A 15,923-nucleotide genomic window follows, 5' to 3' on the forward strand; every position below is an offset into this window, starting at 1 on the left:
AGCAGGATAGGTAGCACTGTTTGATACAATTATGCTTTTTTTTAAAAAAAAGTTTTGTTTTGTTTTTTTTCTTCCTGGAATTCTGTTTGAAATTTATTTGGTCTGTGGTATAAGATGAGGTCTTAGATTCACACCCTACCCTAAACACTTTTCCTTTAGCCTATATTAAACATAATCTTTCTTCTTAAATGAGTAATCAGAATACCCCGGGTCTCCATCTTTGATATCACATCACCGTTCAGTATGGTTGTGAAATAAAATATGTGAGATATTCTGTAATGATCTTAAGACAGACTCCATTCATTACCAATGCTTCAGGCCCAGTTTAGGTTTTTAGTATTCATCATCACTGCGAAGTCCTCTCAACTAATCTCCTCTCAACTAATCTCCATGCCTTGTTTTCTCCTCTTCTAATCTGTTCTTTACTAGTTGCCAGATTAAACTTCCAAAAACACAGTTCTGATTATGACACTTTCCTATACAAAGTTTTTGCTCTCAGAAAAGAAATAATTTAGCCAGGCATTTGTATTATTGCTAGAGCTACTGTAACAAAGTCCCACAAACTGGATGGCTGAAACAACAGAATTTTATTCTCTCACAGTTCTGGTGGCAAAAGTCTGAGATAAGGTATTGACAGGGTTGGTCTTCTGAAGAATGAGGAAAAATGTATTCAATGCCTCTGCCCTAACTTCTGGTGGTTTTCTGGCAATCTTTGCCATTTCTTGGCGTATAGAAGCATAATCTTAAACTCTGCCTTTATCTTCACATGGCATTCTACTCGAGTCTGTGTTCAAATTTTCCCTTTTATCAGAACACCAGTAATACTGTATTAGAGCCCAGCCTATTGAAATATGATCTCAACTAATTACACTTGCAACAACCTCATTTCCAAATAAGGTCACATTTTGAGGTGGTGGGGGTTAAGACTTCAACACAAATTTTGGGAGGGGCACATATCAATCCTTAATAGTATTCAAAGCTCTCCATAAGGTTTCCTACTTACCTTTTCAGCTTTATCCCTCATTATCTTGCTTCTTCACTTTATACCCGAGGCAGTGTAGACAACAAGAAGCCCTGCCTTTTTATGAATCATTACAATACTTTTCCATTTCTGTGTATTACTTCTCCCCTAATTCTTTTGTATCCATTTACCAAATCCTATACATTCTTCAAGGTCAAGCTTAAATGATCCTTCTTCCATAAGGATAAACACAAATTTCCTATGTAAAAACAACTTCTCTCCTTTTTGCCTCCCTAAGTACATTATCTATTCCTGTCTTCTGCAATTTAGCATGCCTTAACTGGTGTTGTACATGGCTTACATAGTTTATTACTTACCAGACAGTAAGTCCTTTATAAGAATGAGGTACACATTTGACTCATCTTTTACTTTTCCCACAGTTCTTTTCATAGTGCTTAAAAATAAATATTTATTGAACAATATTTATTCTGTATTTATGAATATCATCGAAATTACAGTTTAAAAGCTTTGATACTGGTTATTTTATGATTATTTTATGATTTCAGAAAAAATTCTTAACGGATACTTTTGTTGTTGTTGTTGAGACAGGTCTTGCCCTGTCGCCCGGGCTGGAGAGCTATGGCATGAGCATGGCTCACTGCAGCCTCGACCTCCTGGGGTCAAGCAATGCTCCTACTTCAGCCTCCTGAGTAGCTGGGACGGCAGGCATATGCCACCACACCTGGCTAATTTTTAAACATGTTTTTGTAGAGATGGGGTCTCCCTGTGTTGCCCAGGCTGGTCTCGAACTCCTGGGGTCAAGTAATCATCTTGCCTTGGCTTCCCAAAGTGCTGGGATTACAGGTGTTGGCCACCATGCCTGGTCGATGGTTTTATCTTTAATATATAGTATGAAAATAAACAAATTGTTTCCCAACCAATACATAGTTTCAGACTCTAATCCTGACCCTATCTAACCAAATAGATAATTTGAAATTACCAATATTCTGTGAAAGCCTATTAAATAACCCTATATTTTTTCATACAATCGTGTTTTTAGAAGTTCTAATGAAACAGAAAGAAGCTTCATTTCATTCATTGTTACAGTTGATTCAATATTTATCAATTCCATTCAAGGTAGTTCAAACTTACTGTTTAAATGGTAGAGAATTTCAGAAAATTTAAAACTGAGAAACGGTACCAAAACCATACAAAAGTCTGAGAGATTTGGGCTGGAATTTATTTCCCAAGAAGTAGGGGTGCTTTGCCTGTTCTCTTTTTAGAAGAAAAAGTGAATTCTATATATTACATGCTTCCTTTGCCTTCATATATACATATACTGATATTCAAATGTGGCATAATTTTAGATAATAACTATAAAATAAACCTTCAGAATATAGTCATTAAGAATGTGTCAAGATACTTCTATACAACGTTTTTAATGAATAAGATATCATTAAGAATTTATACATTCTAAACAAGCACTTTAAATAAATTTTGGTATTTACTAACTTAAGTATTCAAGAACCTGGTTTGATGAGTCCAACAGACTGAAAGTCTGCTTTTCAAGAGTACTATGATCGTCTATCAATGGAGAGATTTTCGTATTTCTATATTCTAATAGTTCACGATCCTTGCTTGATGTCAGTAATTCATTATCGACTATACCAATAGTTGCATCTTCCACCAGAATATTTGCTTGATATGCTCCAACCGGAATTTCAGGCAATCCAATATAATCATGATCTGCCACTACTGCACCTTGCAAGAGATAAAGACTTTCTGAAAGAAGAAAAATCATACATTTGACTTTTAGAATTATAATTAAACATTTTTTAATTAAACAATTTTAAGTGAGGAATAAAATCCCAAGTAATAAAAAGTAACTATCAAGATTAACTTCTAGGGAGTTCTATTGTCTACTAAATAAATATGAATGTCAAAGAATAAAAAAATGACATATAAATTTGACAGTTCATACATAAACAATGCAGGAAACGTCAAGGATTTTAAAACAGCTATTTTCCTGTTTCCTCGACCTGTCTTTGGTAGATATGTATATATGCGGAACACGGGATAGGAGTGAGAAGTATGGTATAGATTAAAAATAAAATTATAAGGCTGTGCACAGTGCCTCACGCCTGTAATCTCAGCACTTTGGAAAGCCAAAGCCGGTAGATTGCTTAAACCCAGGAGTTCAAGATCAGCTTGGCCAACAAGGCGAAACCCCTTCTCTACAAAAAATACAAACAATTAGCAAGGTGTGGTTAAGGGTGTCTGTGTTCCTAGCTACTTAGGAGGCTGAGATGGAAGGATCACTTGAGCCTGGGAGATTAAGGTTGCAGTGAGCCATGATGGCACCACTGCACTCCAGCATGGTGACAGACCAAAACCCTGTCTCAAAAAAAAAATTATAAAACTATTTTTGATAATGTTATCCTTAATATGCTTCTGTAAAGCATTTCTGGGTGAATTAATAGGGTCATAAAATTATTTTAACAAATAGAATTATTAAATCCTTGCATTTACAACTTGACATAATTTTCCAATCTTTATAAAACCCAAATTGGAAAGATAATATCAAATTGTTACAGTATGAGGTTAAAAACAACATGCCAACTCAGGCTTATGTGATAATGTGTAAGAAGGCAGGCTGCAATGGAGTAGCTTAAAAAGCTTAGCTTATTTAAATCTAATTTGATACCAAAATTCTTAGGAACTTTTAAGGTCTACCTAAGCCATACTGCAGTACTGACAGGGAGTCTTCCTGGTCAGTGTTTTATTGTATGTTGAGCAAATTTATCATCACCATCAAGAAAAAAATGTTTAAAATGAATGTTAAACTGATGGCAAATCTTCTATACACAGACTAATAGGTATAAAAGGATTCCTCCCTTTCTGATATTTGAATTCATTACAATAAGAAACTCTTTTACCAAAGCTGATTAACTTCCTGGACCCCTACCTTCTCTTTCTAAATGTTCCCCCAAAACATCAGAATATAGATATAGATATATTTATCTTTACTTATTTTTCATTCATTCATTCATTCATTCATGGTCTTGCTCTGTCACCCAGGCTGGAGTGCAATGGCGTGATCACAGCTGACTGCATCCTTGACCTTCTGGGCTCAAGTGATCCTCCCACCTCAGCCTCCCAAATAGCTGGGACTATAGACACGTTACCACGCCTGGCTAATTGTGTTGCCTAGATTGGTCTCCTGAAGATGTTAATGGGTTAAGGAGCCCTCAAATTTTAAGATCAAAAAAGCAAAAGGAAGATTAATTGCCTATTTAGATTAGAGACCAATGGAAGTGTCTCAGAACAGATGAATTTGCTAGTATATTTTGAAAATCAATCTTACTGTACTCATCCTTATAACATTTTTACAAATAGCTCACTGAACCTATTTCAACCCCAGAAATTCATGCATTTAACAACTTTCAATTTACAAACTTTAACAGATCACACAAAGCTATTCTCTCTACCAAAAGATGGCATAAGTGGGCTTGGGCTTATATGGCCATTTATTCTCCCATAATTCTGAAAGACAAAAAAAAAAAAAAAAAAAAAATCATGTGGCCGGGCAGTGGCTCATGCCTGTAATGCCAGCACTTTGGGAAACCAATGCAGGCGGATCACTTAAGGTCAGGAGTTCGAGACCAACCTGGCTAACATGGTGAAACCCCATCTCTACTAAAAATACATAAATTAGCCAGGCATGGTGGCATGTGCCTGTAATCCCAGCTGCTCGGGAGGCTTAGGTGAGAGAATCGCTTGAACCCAGGAGGTGGAGGTTGCAGGAAGGTGAGATCGCACCATTGCACTCCAGCCTAGGTGACAGACTGAGACTCTGTCTCAACAACAACAATAAAAATAATGCAACACATGAGATGTGTTATACCAATAGCAGTAAGAGGGAAGAAAACATGATCAATAAAATTGAAACACTTTTAGAATGTGTTGCTAGAGGTTTAACGTCAAAGTTTGCAACTACCCTACTGTTAATACTAGAGAAGGCTAGGAAGTAGTTTATAAGAGAACTTTAAAAGGTTAGATAGGGTAAAAGTGTTGCTGATGAAATTTTCTACTAAGTCATGGAGAATTCCATAGGTTCAAGGCCTGTACATTCCTGCAAAGTTATCAGTGATAGCAGATACCATAGGCATTTAAGAAATGTCCAAAGACTCTTTCAGAGGATTAATGAAGGAGGTTTTCTGTCTGGGAAAGTTTTTTCATACAGATGAAGTAGGACTACTTTAGAAAAATATGTCTAGTAAACATATGTCAATAGGGAAAAATATGCCTAGATGTAAAGCTCTTAGAAATTATCATTTTAATTTGCTGAAATGGATTCAGAGACCTTGAACTTGAGTACCTCCTAGTTACACTGGTTAGAAACAAATGGACATACCAACCTCACTTGATTTTAAGAGGAAAGCTTCTGTATGTAAGTAAAATAAGTCACACACGAACACACACACACACACACACACACACACACACACTTTTTCTTCTAAAAAAAGTTAACCTTTAAAGTAACTTATTGTAATCAAACTGTAGAGAACAAGGACTATACTCAGCAAATTCTACATAAATCACTTTATACACAATAGGAAACTACTCTGAATATGTCAAAGGTCTGTTTGCTTACAAAAAAAATTCTCATTAATTTGCAAAGGTCAAATATGTTTCAACTCCCACTATGGTCTAAATCTACTGGTGCTAAGAGAAATGCTCTTTAATTTCAGTAAAGATATCAGAAAACAGACTCCTGTGGCCTTACATGTTGAACAAATAATATTTTGGATACACTGGATTATATAAAATATATTATTAAGGTTATTTTCACTTATTTCTGTACTTTTCAAAATGTGGCTACTAGAAAATTTTAAATTACATAGCTCTTGTATTATTATTCATCTATTGGACAACACTAATCTAAAACAATCCTGAGTTAGGGATACAGAAAAGAACATGATTAAACTTTCTGCCCTCAAAACAGAGGCAGGGAGTAAACAAACATATCATATTAAAGGTCTTTTCTAGTCAGTTACATTACACAATACATTTCACTAAGTATTTTTCTTTTCTCATTCCATTAATTTAGTTATGATTATGACATCTGTTTGATGAAAGCATCATTTCGGTTTTGACAAGACTGAATAAGTCTTTAGTTTCTTTGAAATTAAAATATTTTCAAGACATTTCAGGAAGGTGTTAATCAGCAGTTTTGATATCCATTTCTAATGTAGGTTTTTTTTTTTTAAGAGATGGGGTCTCAGCCAGGCATGGTGGCTCATGCCTGTCATCCCAGTACTTTGGGAGGCCAAGGCAGGTGGATCACCTGAGGTCAGGAGTTTGAGACCAGCCTGGCCAACATGGTGAAACCCCGTCTCTACTAAAAATACAAATATTAGCTGGGTGTAGAGGCGGGTGCCTGTAATCCTAGCTACTCGGTAGGCTGAGGTAGGAGAACTGCTTGAACCCAGGGGGCGGAGGTTGCAGGGAGCCAAGATTGCACCATTGTACTCCAGCCTGGGCGACAAGAGTTGAACTCCATCTCAAAAAAAAAAAAAAAAGATGGGGTCTCACTCTGTCACTCAGGCTGGAGTGCAGTGGTGCAATCTTGGCTCATTGCAGCTCAATCTCCCAGGCTCAAGTGATCCTCCACCTCAGCCCCCTAAGTAGCTAAAACTAAAGGTGTGTATCACCATGCCCAGCTAATTTTTGTATTTTTTTGTAGGGACGGGGTTTCACTATGTTGCCCAGGCTGGTCTCGAACTCCTGAGCTCAGGCAATCCTCCTCGGCCTCTCAAAATGCTGGGATTACAGGCATGAGCCACTGCGCCCAGCCTTAATGTTGTTTTAAGGAATAAAAATAATAATAAAAAAATCAATTTTTAAATTTCCCTAAGGAGAAAAATAAATACAAATTACAGCTTCAAAAAAGTCTGATTTGGATTAATTTATTTCTTCAATCAGAAAAAAAAGATAAAGGTTTCAGACTACTTAATTTTCTTATTTTAAAGAGAAGTGACTAAACTAATCCTATATATGGTTTGAAAATCCTCAAGCTATTAGAATGTGCTGCCATACTAGTATATCCTTTCTCAAGATAAAATAATAACTATAACTTGATACTACATCACTGTCATTAAAATAACTAATACTGTCAACAGATAACTGAATAACTATTGGTTTAGAAGTTATATAACTGGACAGGCACAATGGCTCACACTTGTAATTCCAACACTTTGAGAGGTTTAGGTGAGAGGACTGCTTGAGCCCAGGAGTTTGAGACCAACCTGGGCAACATAGTAAGACCCTGTCTCTATAAAAAATTAAAAACTCAGCCAGGCATGGTGATGCATGCCTGTATTCCAAGCTACTTGGGAGGCTGATGTGGGAAGATTGCTTGAGCCCAGGAAGTCAAGGCTGCAGTGAGCTATTATTGTGCAACTGCACTCCAGCATGGGCAACCGTGTAAAAACCTGTCTCAAAAAAAAGAAAAAAAAAAAAAAAAGAAAGAAAAAAATGATATAACTAAGAGGCCAAAAAAAAAGGCTCTCTGCATAAACTATATTAATAATAACGTCAAGGTCATGGTCTTGACACTATAGGGACTGTGCTTTGCTTTGTTGCATGAATGCAGACCATAATTGTGGTAGGCAGCATAATAGGCCCCTAAAGATGTCAACATACTACTCCTTGGATCATGTGAATATGTAACCTTACATGGTGAAGGAGAATTTAGGTAGTGATGGAATTAAGGTTGCTAATCAGATGACCTTAAAATAGGGGGATTATCCTGGACTTTTTGGGTAGGGCCAAGGTCAAGGGTCCTCAAATATAGAAGAGGGAGGCAGAAGAGGAGGTTGGAGTAAGGTGATGTAAGAAGGACTCAACCCACTATTGTTGGCTTTGAAGATAGAGGGACCACAAGCCAAGAAATGAAGGTAACCTCTAGAAGCTGGAAAAGACAAGAAAATGGATTATTTTCTAGAGCTTCCAGACAGGAACACAACACTGCCAATATCTTGATTTTAGCTCAGTAAGATCTATGTTGGACTTCTAACCTTCAGAATTGTAAGATAATAAATGTGTGCCGTTTTAAGCCATTAAATCTGTAGCAATTTGTTACGGCAACAAGAGGAAACTTATACAATAACGAAAATGATTTCACAAATGGGGCTTTCAACTGTGAAGGGAAATCAGGCTAAAACCTTGGGTGAGGCAGATCCAAATCTATCACAAACAAAATAAATTCAAAACTATGCAAAATCTATGTCAGATTATTTTTTCCTTTCAAAGAGGAGCATTATGATTACAAAAAGACACTATGGTATTTTAAGATATCTTGGTCTAAATAGTCTGAAAAAGCGCTTGGCAATGAACTAGACAAAAAAACAAACAGGCCTGCTTAAAATAGCAATGACAAATACTGTATACCTAGTACTGAATGTGCTCACTCTACACTTAGTTCTAGATAAGAATGGATAAGAAGTTGGCAATAGAAGTATATCTACTTTAGACAGTGAGTCTTTAATAGAGCTATGAAATTTCAAGGCTAGCAAAGAGCAGCAATGACAAATGTGGACAAATAAACTTAGAGTTCTTTTGGCTATAGTATGTCAAAATTTATGTCAAATAAAAACTTCAATGATTAGTCAAAATCATTTTGTTTGCTTTAATTCAGCTCAAGGACTCTTTAAAATCAATTTGTGAGGTGATTTTCAAGAAAATCATGGAAAAGATTTTCAAGAAAGTATGTAATATTGAGGAAAAAGATGGCAGAAATCACATTTACTTTGAATTTCTACAAATGAGAAAAATGTAAAAAAAGGATCAAGTAATAATAAGAACAAGATTCTAGGATGGCCAGATCAGTAGTTCCTCTGGTTAACAAGAAAAACTAAAACAGATTCATCTATTAGTCTTAAGTTCCTTATGCATACACCAGTAGTCATATTGCAATATTACTTGTCCTTATATTACTGGAAGAAACTTGTGCAAAGAATTCAAGTATGAGGCAAATATTATACTGCCTTTGTTTAGAGACTGTTCTCAAACAGAGAAGATGAGTTCTGAAATACTGAGTTCTGAAATGTTCAGAAGAAGCACAATATTTGACTTCTTTTCTGAGAAACTCTTTTGACAAGAACAAATTACAAAATGTTGATAGATCCTGGTTTAGCAAAATTTTAAATTAAATTTTGTATTAAAGAAGGTTAACACTTTAGAAGAGAGCAAATCATGAATGTCAAAGATTAAGGGGAAAATCATGCTAAAGAAGATAGAACAACATATACTTGTATAACCTTTTTTTCCCTACTTAACTTGCAGAAGAGAGAGATCATTAAAGGTAGCTCAGAACTGAGAAGAGGTACAAACAATGCAAGCTTTTATCTTCTAACAAAGAGAACGAAAGCACTTGTGAGTTTTCAGGATTAGAACGTACTTCAAGATAAGTTTACTGACTAAACAACTGGTTCTGTCACAAGAAGGAAAGGTACTAAGAGGTTTTAACATGAGAGTTGTACCCCCGATTAGAAGCAGAGTTGAGCTATCATTACTACGCAGCCCCCAAGGGCTTTAGATCTTAAGAAAAGGCATAGGGTAAGTATAGGTTATTTGTTGTTGTTACTCTTTTTGTTATTAATATTTGCTAAAGCCTGTCATATAACTTGTTTATATTGTTATAAATATATTTTCCATTAAATGTTACTTATATCCAAATAATATTAATGCTTCACCTGGCTAAGTTACCCATTAAATCCCTCTCAGTTATCCACCTCAGAGAAGCGCTATGAAGCAGACACATTAGGACAAAATAAAAGCCTTGATAAACTGGGGAACATAATCTAAAAGCCATGGCAAAAACATCACTTAACTAGGCTATGAAAGAAAGGGTTACAGAGAACAGGATATCTTGACTGTTCAGAACCAGTCAAATTTAGGGGCAAGTATAACTTGTTTAGAGTGCTATCACCTCTTCTTACAGCCTCTTATAGCATTCTGAGGATACCCCACTCTGCACCCACACCTGGCCCTCAACCATGACCTAACTATAAAGCAATATTAAAAATTAATGGCATTTTTAAAGTACCCTAATATTTATCTCACAACTGGATTCTGGACAGTATGTTTGTTTTTGGCATTAATGATCACAGTTGCTGTTTTTCACGCCAAAAAGAGGTACGAAGTGACTAATACATTTGTGAGGCCAGGTGCAAGGGCACATGCACGCAATCCCAGCACTTTGGGAGGCCGAGGCAGGCAAATCTTCGAGGCCAAGAGTTCAAAACCAGTCTGGCCAACATGGTGAAACCTCATCTCTACCAAAAATACAAAAAATTAGCTGCGCATGGTGGCATATGCCTATAATCCCAGCTACTCAGGAGGCTGAGGCACAAGAATTGCTTGAACCCAGGAAGCAGAGGTTGCAGTGAGCTGAGATTACACAACTACACTCCAGCCTGGGGGACAGAGTGAGACTCTGTCTCAAAAAAACAAAACAAAACAAAAAACAAAAAAAAATTGAGAAAGCAAAAATAGAGATGATGTTAAGATGTTATCTTTCCTTCAGAGGAAAACAAGTTCAGTATCTCCCACATAAACTATGAAAAACATACTAGAAATAAAAATAAAAATGCCCGGGCGCCCTGTTTCATGCCTGTAATCCAAGCACTTTGGGATGTCAAGGCGGGTGGAGCACGTGAGGTCAGGAGTTCAACACCAGACTGGCTAACATGGTGAAACCCTGTTTCTACTAAAAATACAAAAAATTAGCTGGGCATGGTAGCACGCACCTGTAATCCCAGCTACTCGGGAGGCTGAGGCAGAATTGCTTGAACCCGGGAGGCAGAGGTTGCAGTGAGCTGAGATTACGCCATTGCACTCCAGCTTGGGCAAAAAGAGGGAAACTCTTATCTCAAAAAAAGAATTTCACAGGCCTGACAGTTCCAGAAGAGACATTGTAATAAAACAGACTACCTGGGATAGCTAAAACTGTAACAAATTTTATGAAGAAGGGAAAAGAAAACCTAATAAAAGAGGGGAGAAAGGTTTCTGTTATTTTTAACTTTTCTCCTTACCCAAAGCAATAAAAATGTAGAGAAGTGACAGATATTTACCTTGTTCACTGGATTCTCTTATGTAGGGCTTAAGGTGGGACATTTTGATAGGTCTTTTCAGTCTAACCCCAGTGTTGTCTCTCAGGACAGCACATCCACTTTCTGTAATATAGTCTATGACACAAGGACCAACCCATTCAGACTGAAAACGACCATCCTTCCACCAATTTTTCCTTTGTCTTAAAACTTCATGACCCACTTTTAAATGAAATGGATTTAATTGTTTGGGTTTCTTTTTAACAATGATCTTGCTTTTATTTAGTTCATCCACATTGTTGTTCTCCATCTACAAGTATAAAAAGAAAAAGAACAAAGACATGAAAGAGATATAATATCTTGAAGGTAAATGCAAATAATGAGAATATCGTAACAAAATGGTTACTTGAGATGCTACTAAAAGGTAGGCATGAATTCTATTTAATTCTTAAAACATTTCAAAGTCAGTATTATTGGCCCCTACTTTATATAGAAGGTAAACTAAGATAGGTTAAGTAATTTGCCGAAGCCAAACAACTCAAAAGCAGTTAAGACTACAGATTTGAATCCAGCTCTACTTGATTCCAAAATCCATAGCTTTCTCATTTTTGCCGCTGAGCATTTCACAGCTAGTAAACCAACTATTTAATCAAGACAAGAAAAATCTGATAGATAAAAAATTATGGCAAGTAAGTATGTGTGTGTATGTGCATGCACACATGTATATGCTGAAATTTTAAAAATAATATAACTTTTATAAAGTTTTAGATTACAGTTTTTCTATTGAATAGAATCACCTGGCCCAGTGAAGTTGTCTTAGTCTCCATTATTTTATCAGCTTCTTTAATTGCATCTAGAATTTTGGCAAACATACTTGTATTATCACCATCCACTTCATGAAGACCATCTGAAGTCTCAGGCATATAAGGATTTCGACTAAACATTTGAAAATATGGTGTATTTTTAGTAGGTTCCTATTTTAAAGAAAATAAACGTCAATTTTGTAATAAAACATTTATCTGGCTAAGAAATAGTCATAACTCAGAAGTACAGAATTATAAAAAGGCACATACCAAGTGAGTTACATTGAAGGCAAATGAAACAGCTGATAGGTGATCATCCCAATTGTTTGGGTGGTCAGCACAGTGTTTGGAGAGAAATGCTTTGATTGTGTTAGGTGTACTTTCTGTTGGATTAACAGTTCCTGAGGCGTGAGAAATTACAATTTGCTTTATGCCAAACAATCTGTACAGTTCAATATTGATCTGAAAAATATATAAATATTTGTGTTTTATTTTTCCATTGACTTAAAAAAAGCTTCAAAAGAATTAGAATATTGCCTTTTATTTATTTATTTATTTTTTTGAGATGGAGTCTCGCTCAGCCACCCAGGCTGGAGTGCAGTGGCACAATCTCAGCTCACTGCAACCTCTGCCTCCCAGGTTCAAGCGATTCTTTTGCCTCAGCCTCCTGAGTAGCTGGGACTACAGGTGTGTGCCACCACACCCAGCTAATTTTCATATTTTTAGTAGAGACGGGGTTTCACCATATTGGCCAGGCTAGTCTTGAACTCCTGACCTTGTGATCCACCTGCCTCAGCCTCCCAAAGTGCTAGGATTACAGGCATGAGCCACTGCGCTTGGCTGAATCTTGCTTTTTTATTGACCATAACATTCTATATGAATACATACATAAAATATGTAAAATTTTATGTATAAAATAGTGGTTGCCATTTATTGAGTCTTTACTACATGCTGGTCCCATCACACTAGACGCTTTACATTATTGTCATTAAACCTTCCAACAAGTTTTTGAGGTATTATTAATTTCATTTTAAAAGTAAGATGCTGAAGCTTTGAGAGATTAAGTGCCTTGCCAAATACACACATACAACAAGGAAGCGGAAGAACAGAACTTAACGCTAACTTTGAGTTTAATTTTTTTCTTTTTTTTCGTCGGGGGCGGTGGGAGACAGGGTCTCGTTCTGTCGCACAGGCTGGAGGGCAGCCTGCACCACCTGGGTTCAAGCGATCCTCTCACCTCAGCCTGCCTAGCAGCTTGGACTACAGGCATGTGTCACCATGCCCAGCTAATTTTTAAATATTTTGTACAGATGGAGTTTCACCATGTTGCCCAGGCTGGTCTCAAACTCCTGGCATCAAGCAATCTGCACACCTCAGTCTTTCACAGTTTTGAGATTACAGGCATGAGCCACTGTACCTGGCCCTCAAGTAACTTTTTAATTCAGTAGACAGTGTCTCAAAAACAACCCACTAGGTCATAAGTTAATGTTTAAAATGCATGTAAAACAGTTATTGGCAATAAGCATTTTATAACTTTTAACTTATAACTACTATTATTGGTGTTGCTATATTATATGTAGCACTTAAAAGAAAACAAAATGAGTTTACAAAACTTGTAACAGTAAGCCTGTTAAATATAAAATATTATTTTTTTCCTATCTCATCCTTCAGACTTTTTTTACCTTATATTTTTAGTTGAGTAAACCTTTGGCTCATAAATTTGTCTTTTTAAAAAAGAATATTTCAGACGAGTAGTATCAGAATAACTAAATAGGCAAAGTTAATACAAGAGGGGAAAGCAACAAAAAGAAACCTACATTTCCCAAACTCCCTTGCAGGTAGCAGTGGTCATATGACATAATTCTAGCCCAAAAGTTGTAAGTAAAAGTTGTTAGGCAAACTCAGCCGGTACTAGCTTTGTTTGCCCAATACTCTCACCCTTCTTTCTGACTGAAATGTAGGCATTGTGGCATGTGCTCTGGCAGCCATGTTGTGAATACAATAGGAGTGACTCTCAATCACTCCCAATATATATTGGGATAATATATATACAATATATATTAATATATTGGGATAGGGAAAGGAAGTCTGTCACTTGGATTGAATACACTTCCTAGCTGATATACATACTAATTCAGGATGACTATTTTTAATTCAAAAGTAATTAGAAAGAAATCCCGGAGAATAGGTGTCATTTGGGTCAGCTTCAATCTGAGTCTTGATCAATGGTTTTAAATGACCCATGAAAAGGCTTTAACTTCTTTGTTTCAAAAGCTTGCCTAGGAATGATCCAGGGAATCCATTTGTGAAATGGTATCTTGACATCTTTACCCTATCAGCCCCCAAACATCAAACCAGATATTCTGTCAGTTCTTACAATTTTAGTTTTCTGTATGACATTTAAAAAAATTAATTTTCCTACTGAATATGTTTGTTCTCTTTCCTTCAGAGGTTTACAAAAAGTTCTTTGTGCATTTTATTGGAACAATTTAGCAAATACTCTAAGCTAAGCTGTTAGAAACATCTGTATTTTTATTCAACTATACAATAAACCTCCCACATTGTGTATTATGTTATAATCTTAAGCAGTGTTTTCTGCGTCAGTATTTGCTGACAAAAGAGTTCATTTTGTACTGTCATCATTATGCTTTCTGTGTAATAGTGAAGCCATTTTAATCACAGCAAAAAGAACAAGTTTTCCCAATCATATGTCACTTTTTTGGTTTTTTGTTTAAGCAATCTCACAAAATAGGCCTGCAAATATTTATTGGTACCCCCTTTTTTTTTTTTTTTTTTTTGAGACAGGGTCTCAGTCTGTTACCGAGGCTAGAGTGCGTGATCTTGGCTCACTGCAATCTCAACCTCCTGGGCTCAAGCGATCTTCCCATCTCAGCCTCCCGAGTAGCTGGACTACAGGTGTGCCCCACCACTCCTGGCTAATTTTTGCATTTTTGATAAAGATGACATTTCAACATGTTGCTTAGACTAGTCTCAAACTCCTAGGCTCAAGCAATCTGCCTGGTAGGATTACAACAGGCATGAGCCACAGAGCACAGCCTATTATTACTTTTTTTTTTTTTTTTTTGAGACAGGGTCTCACTGTTGTCCAAACTGGAATGGAGTGGTGCAATCATAGCTCACTACAGCCTTGACCTCCTGGGCTTAAGCAATCCTTATATGTTAGCCTCCTGAGTTGCTGGGACTATGAGTGTGCAACACCACGTCCAGTTAATTAAAAAAAAAAATTTTTTTTTTGTAGAGACGGAGTCTTATTATATTGCATGGGCTGGTCTTGAACTCCTGGTTTCAAGTTATCCCCTCACCTCAGCCTCCCAAAAAGCTGAGGTATGAGCCACCATGCTTGGCCCTATTGTTACCTTTAGAAAAATTTTCAAAGTCCTGGTTTGGTTACCAAATGACTTTAAACACGACTGGAAAAACTGCTAGCTAATCATAATGGCTTCATATTATCATTAGCAAATACCGTGAAACATATGCAGTTAGGGTAAGGCCCTCCATTAATAAAAGTGGAAGTGAACCGATATTTCAAAGAGTATTCTTGATAATTTTGAATTTTGATGCCTAATTTCCTATCAGATCTGACAACTGCAGTCTCCTTTTACCTTCAGAGAATATGTTTCAAGGCCCCTAGTGAATGTTTGATACTGCAGGTAGTACCAAACCCTATTTATACTATGTTTTCCCCTATACATACATACCTATGATAGATATTAATTTATAAATTAGGCACAGTAAGAGGTTAACAACTAAAAATAAAATAGGACGATTAACAATATCCCAACATCACTACTCTTGCACTTTGGGGCCATTCTTAAGTAAAATAAGGGTAACTTGGATACACACACTACTAACCACGACAGTTGATCTGATAACCAAGACAGATACGAAGTGACTAATGACGGGGAGGGAGTAGCAAAAACAATGAGGATATGCTAGCCAAAGACATGAATCATGTCCAGAGCAGGACAGCATGAGATTTTATCACTATACGCAGAATGGTGTGCAATTAAAAAACTTTTAAATCAT

The 15,923-nt window shown here is 36.4% G+C and overlaps 1 protein-coding gene across 5 annotated transcripts in view; it reads right to left on the reverse strand.

Annotated features, from left to right (window-relative positions):
- Positions 1-568: 568 nt before the first annotated feature.
- Positions 569-15,923, reverse strand: part of GIN1 (gypsy retrotransposon integrase 1) — a 163,390-nt gene continuing 148,035 nt past the window's right edge. For all 5 annotated transcript variants that reach the window (XM_055297754.2, XM_063612872.1, XM_063612873.1 and 2 more), the window contains 4 exons: positions 12,147-12,338; positions 11,871-12,047; positions 11,098-11,383; positions 569-2,743 (listed from right to left, as the gene is read on the reverse strand). In XM_055297754.2, coding sequence (XP_055153729.1) covers positions 2,469-2,743; positions 11,098-11,383; positions 11,871-12,047; positions 12,147-12,338 — 930 coding nt within the window. In that variant the 3' untranslated portion in view covers positions 569-2,468. The remainder of the gene's footprint in view (positions 2,744-11,097; positions 11,384-11,870; positions 12,048-12,146; positions 12,339-15,923) is intronic.

Source organism: Symphalangus syndactylus, chromosome 11, assembly GCF_028878055.3.
Source record: "Symphalangus syndactylus isolate Jambi chromosome 11, NHGRI_mSymSyn1-v2.1_pri, whole genome shotgun sequence".
Taxonomy (NCBI): domain Eukaryota; kingdom Metazoa; phylum Chordata; class Mammalia; order Primates; family Hylobatidae; genus Symphalangus; species Symphalangus syndactylus.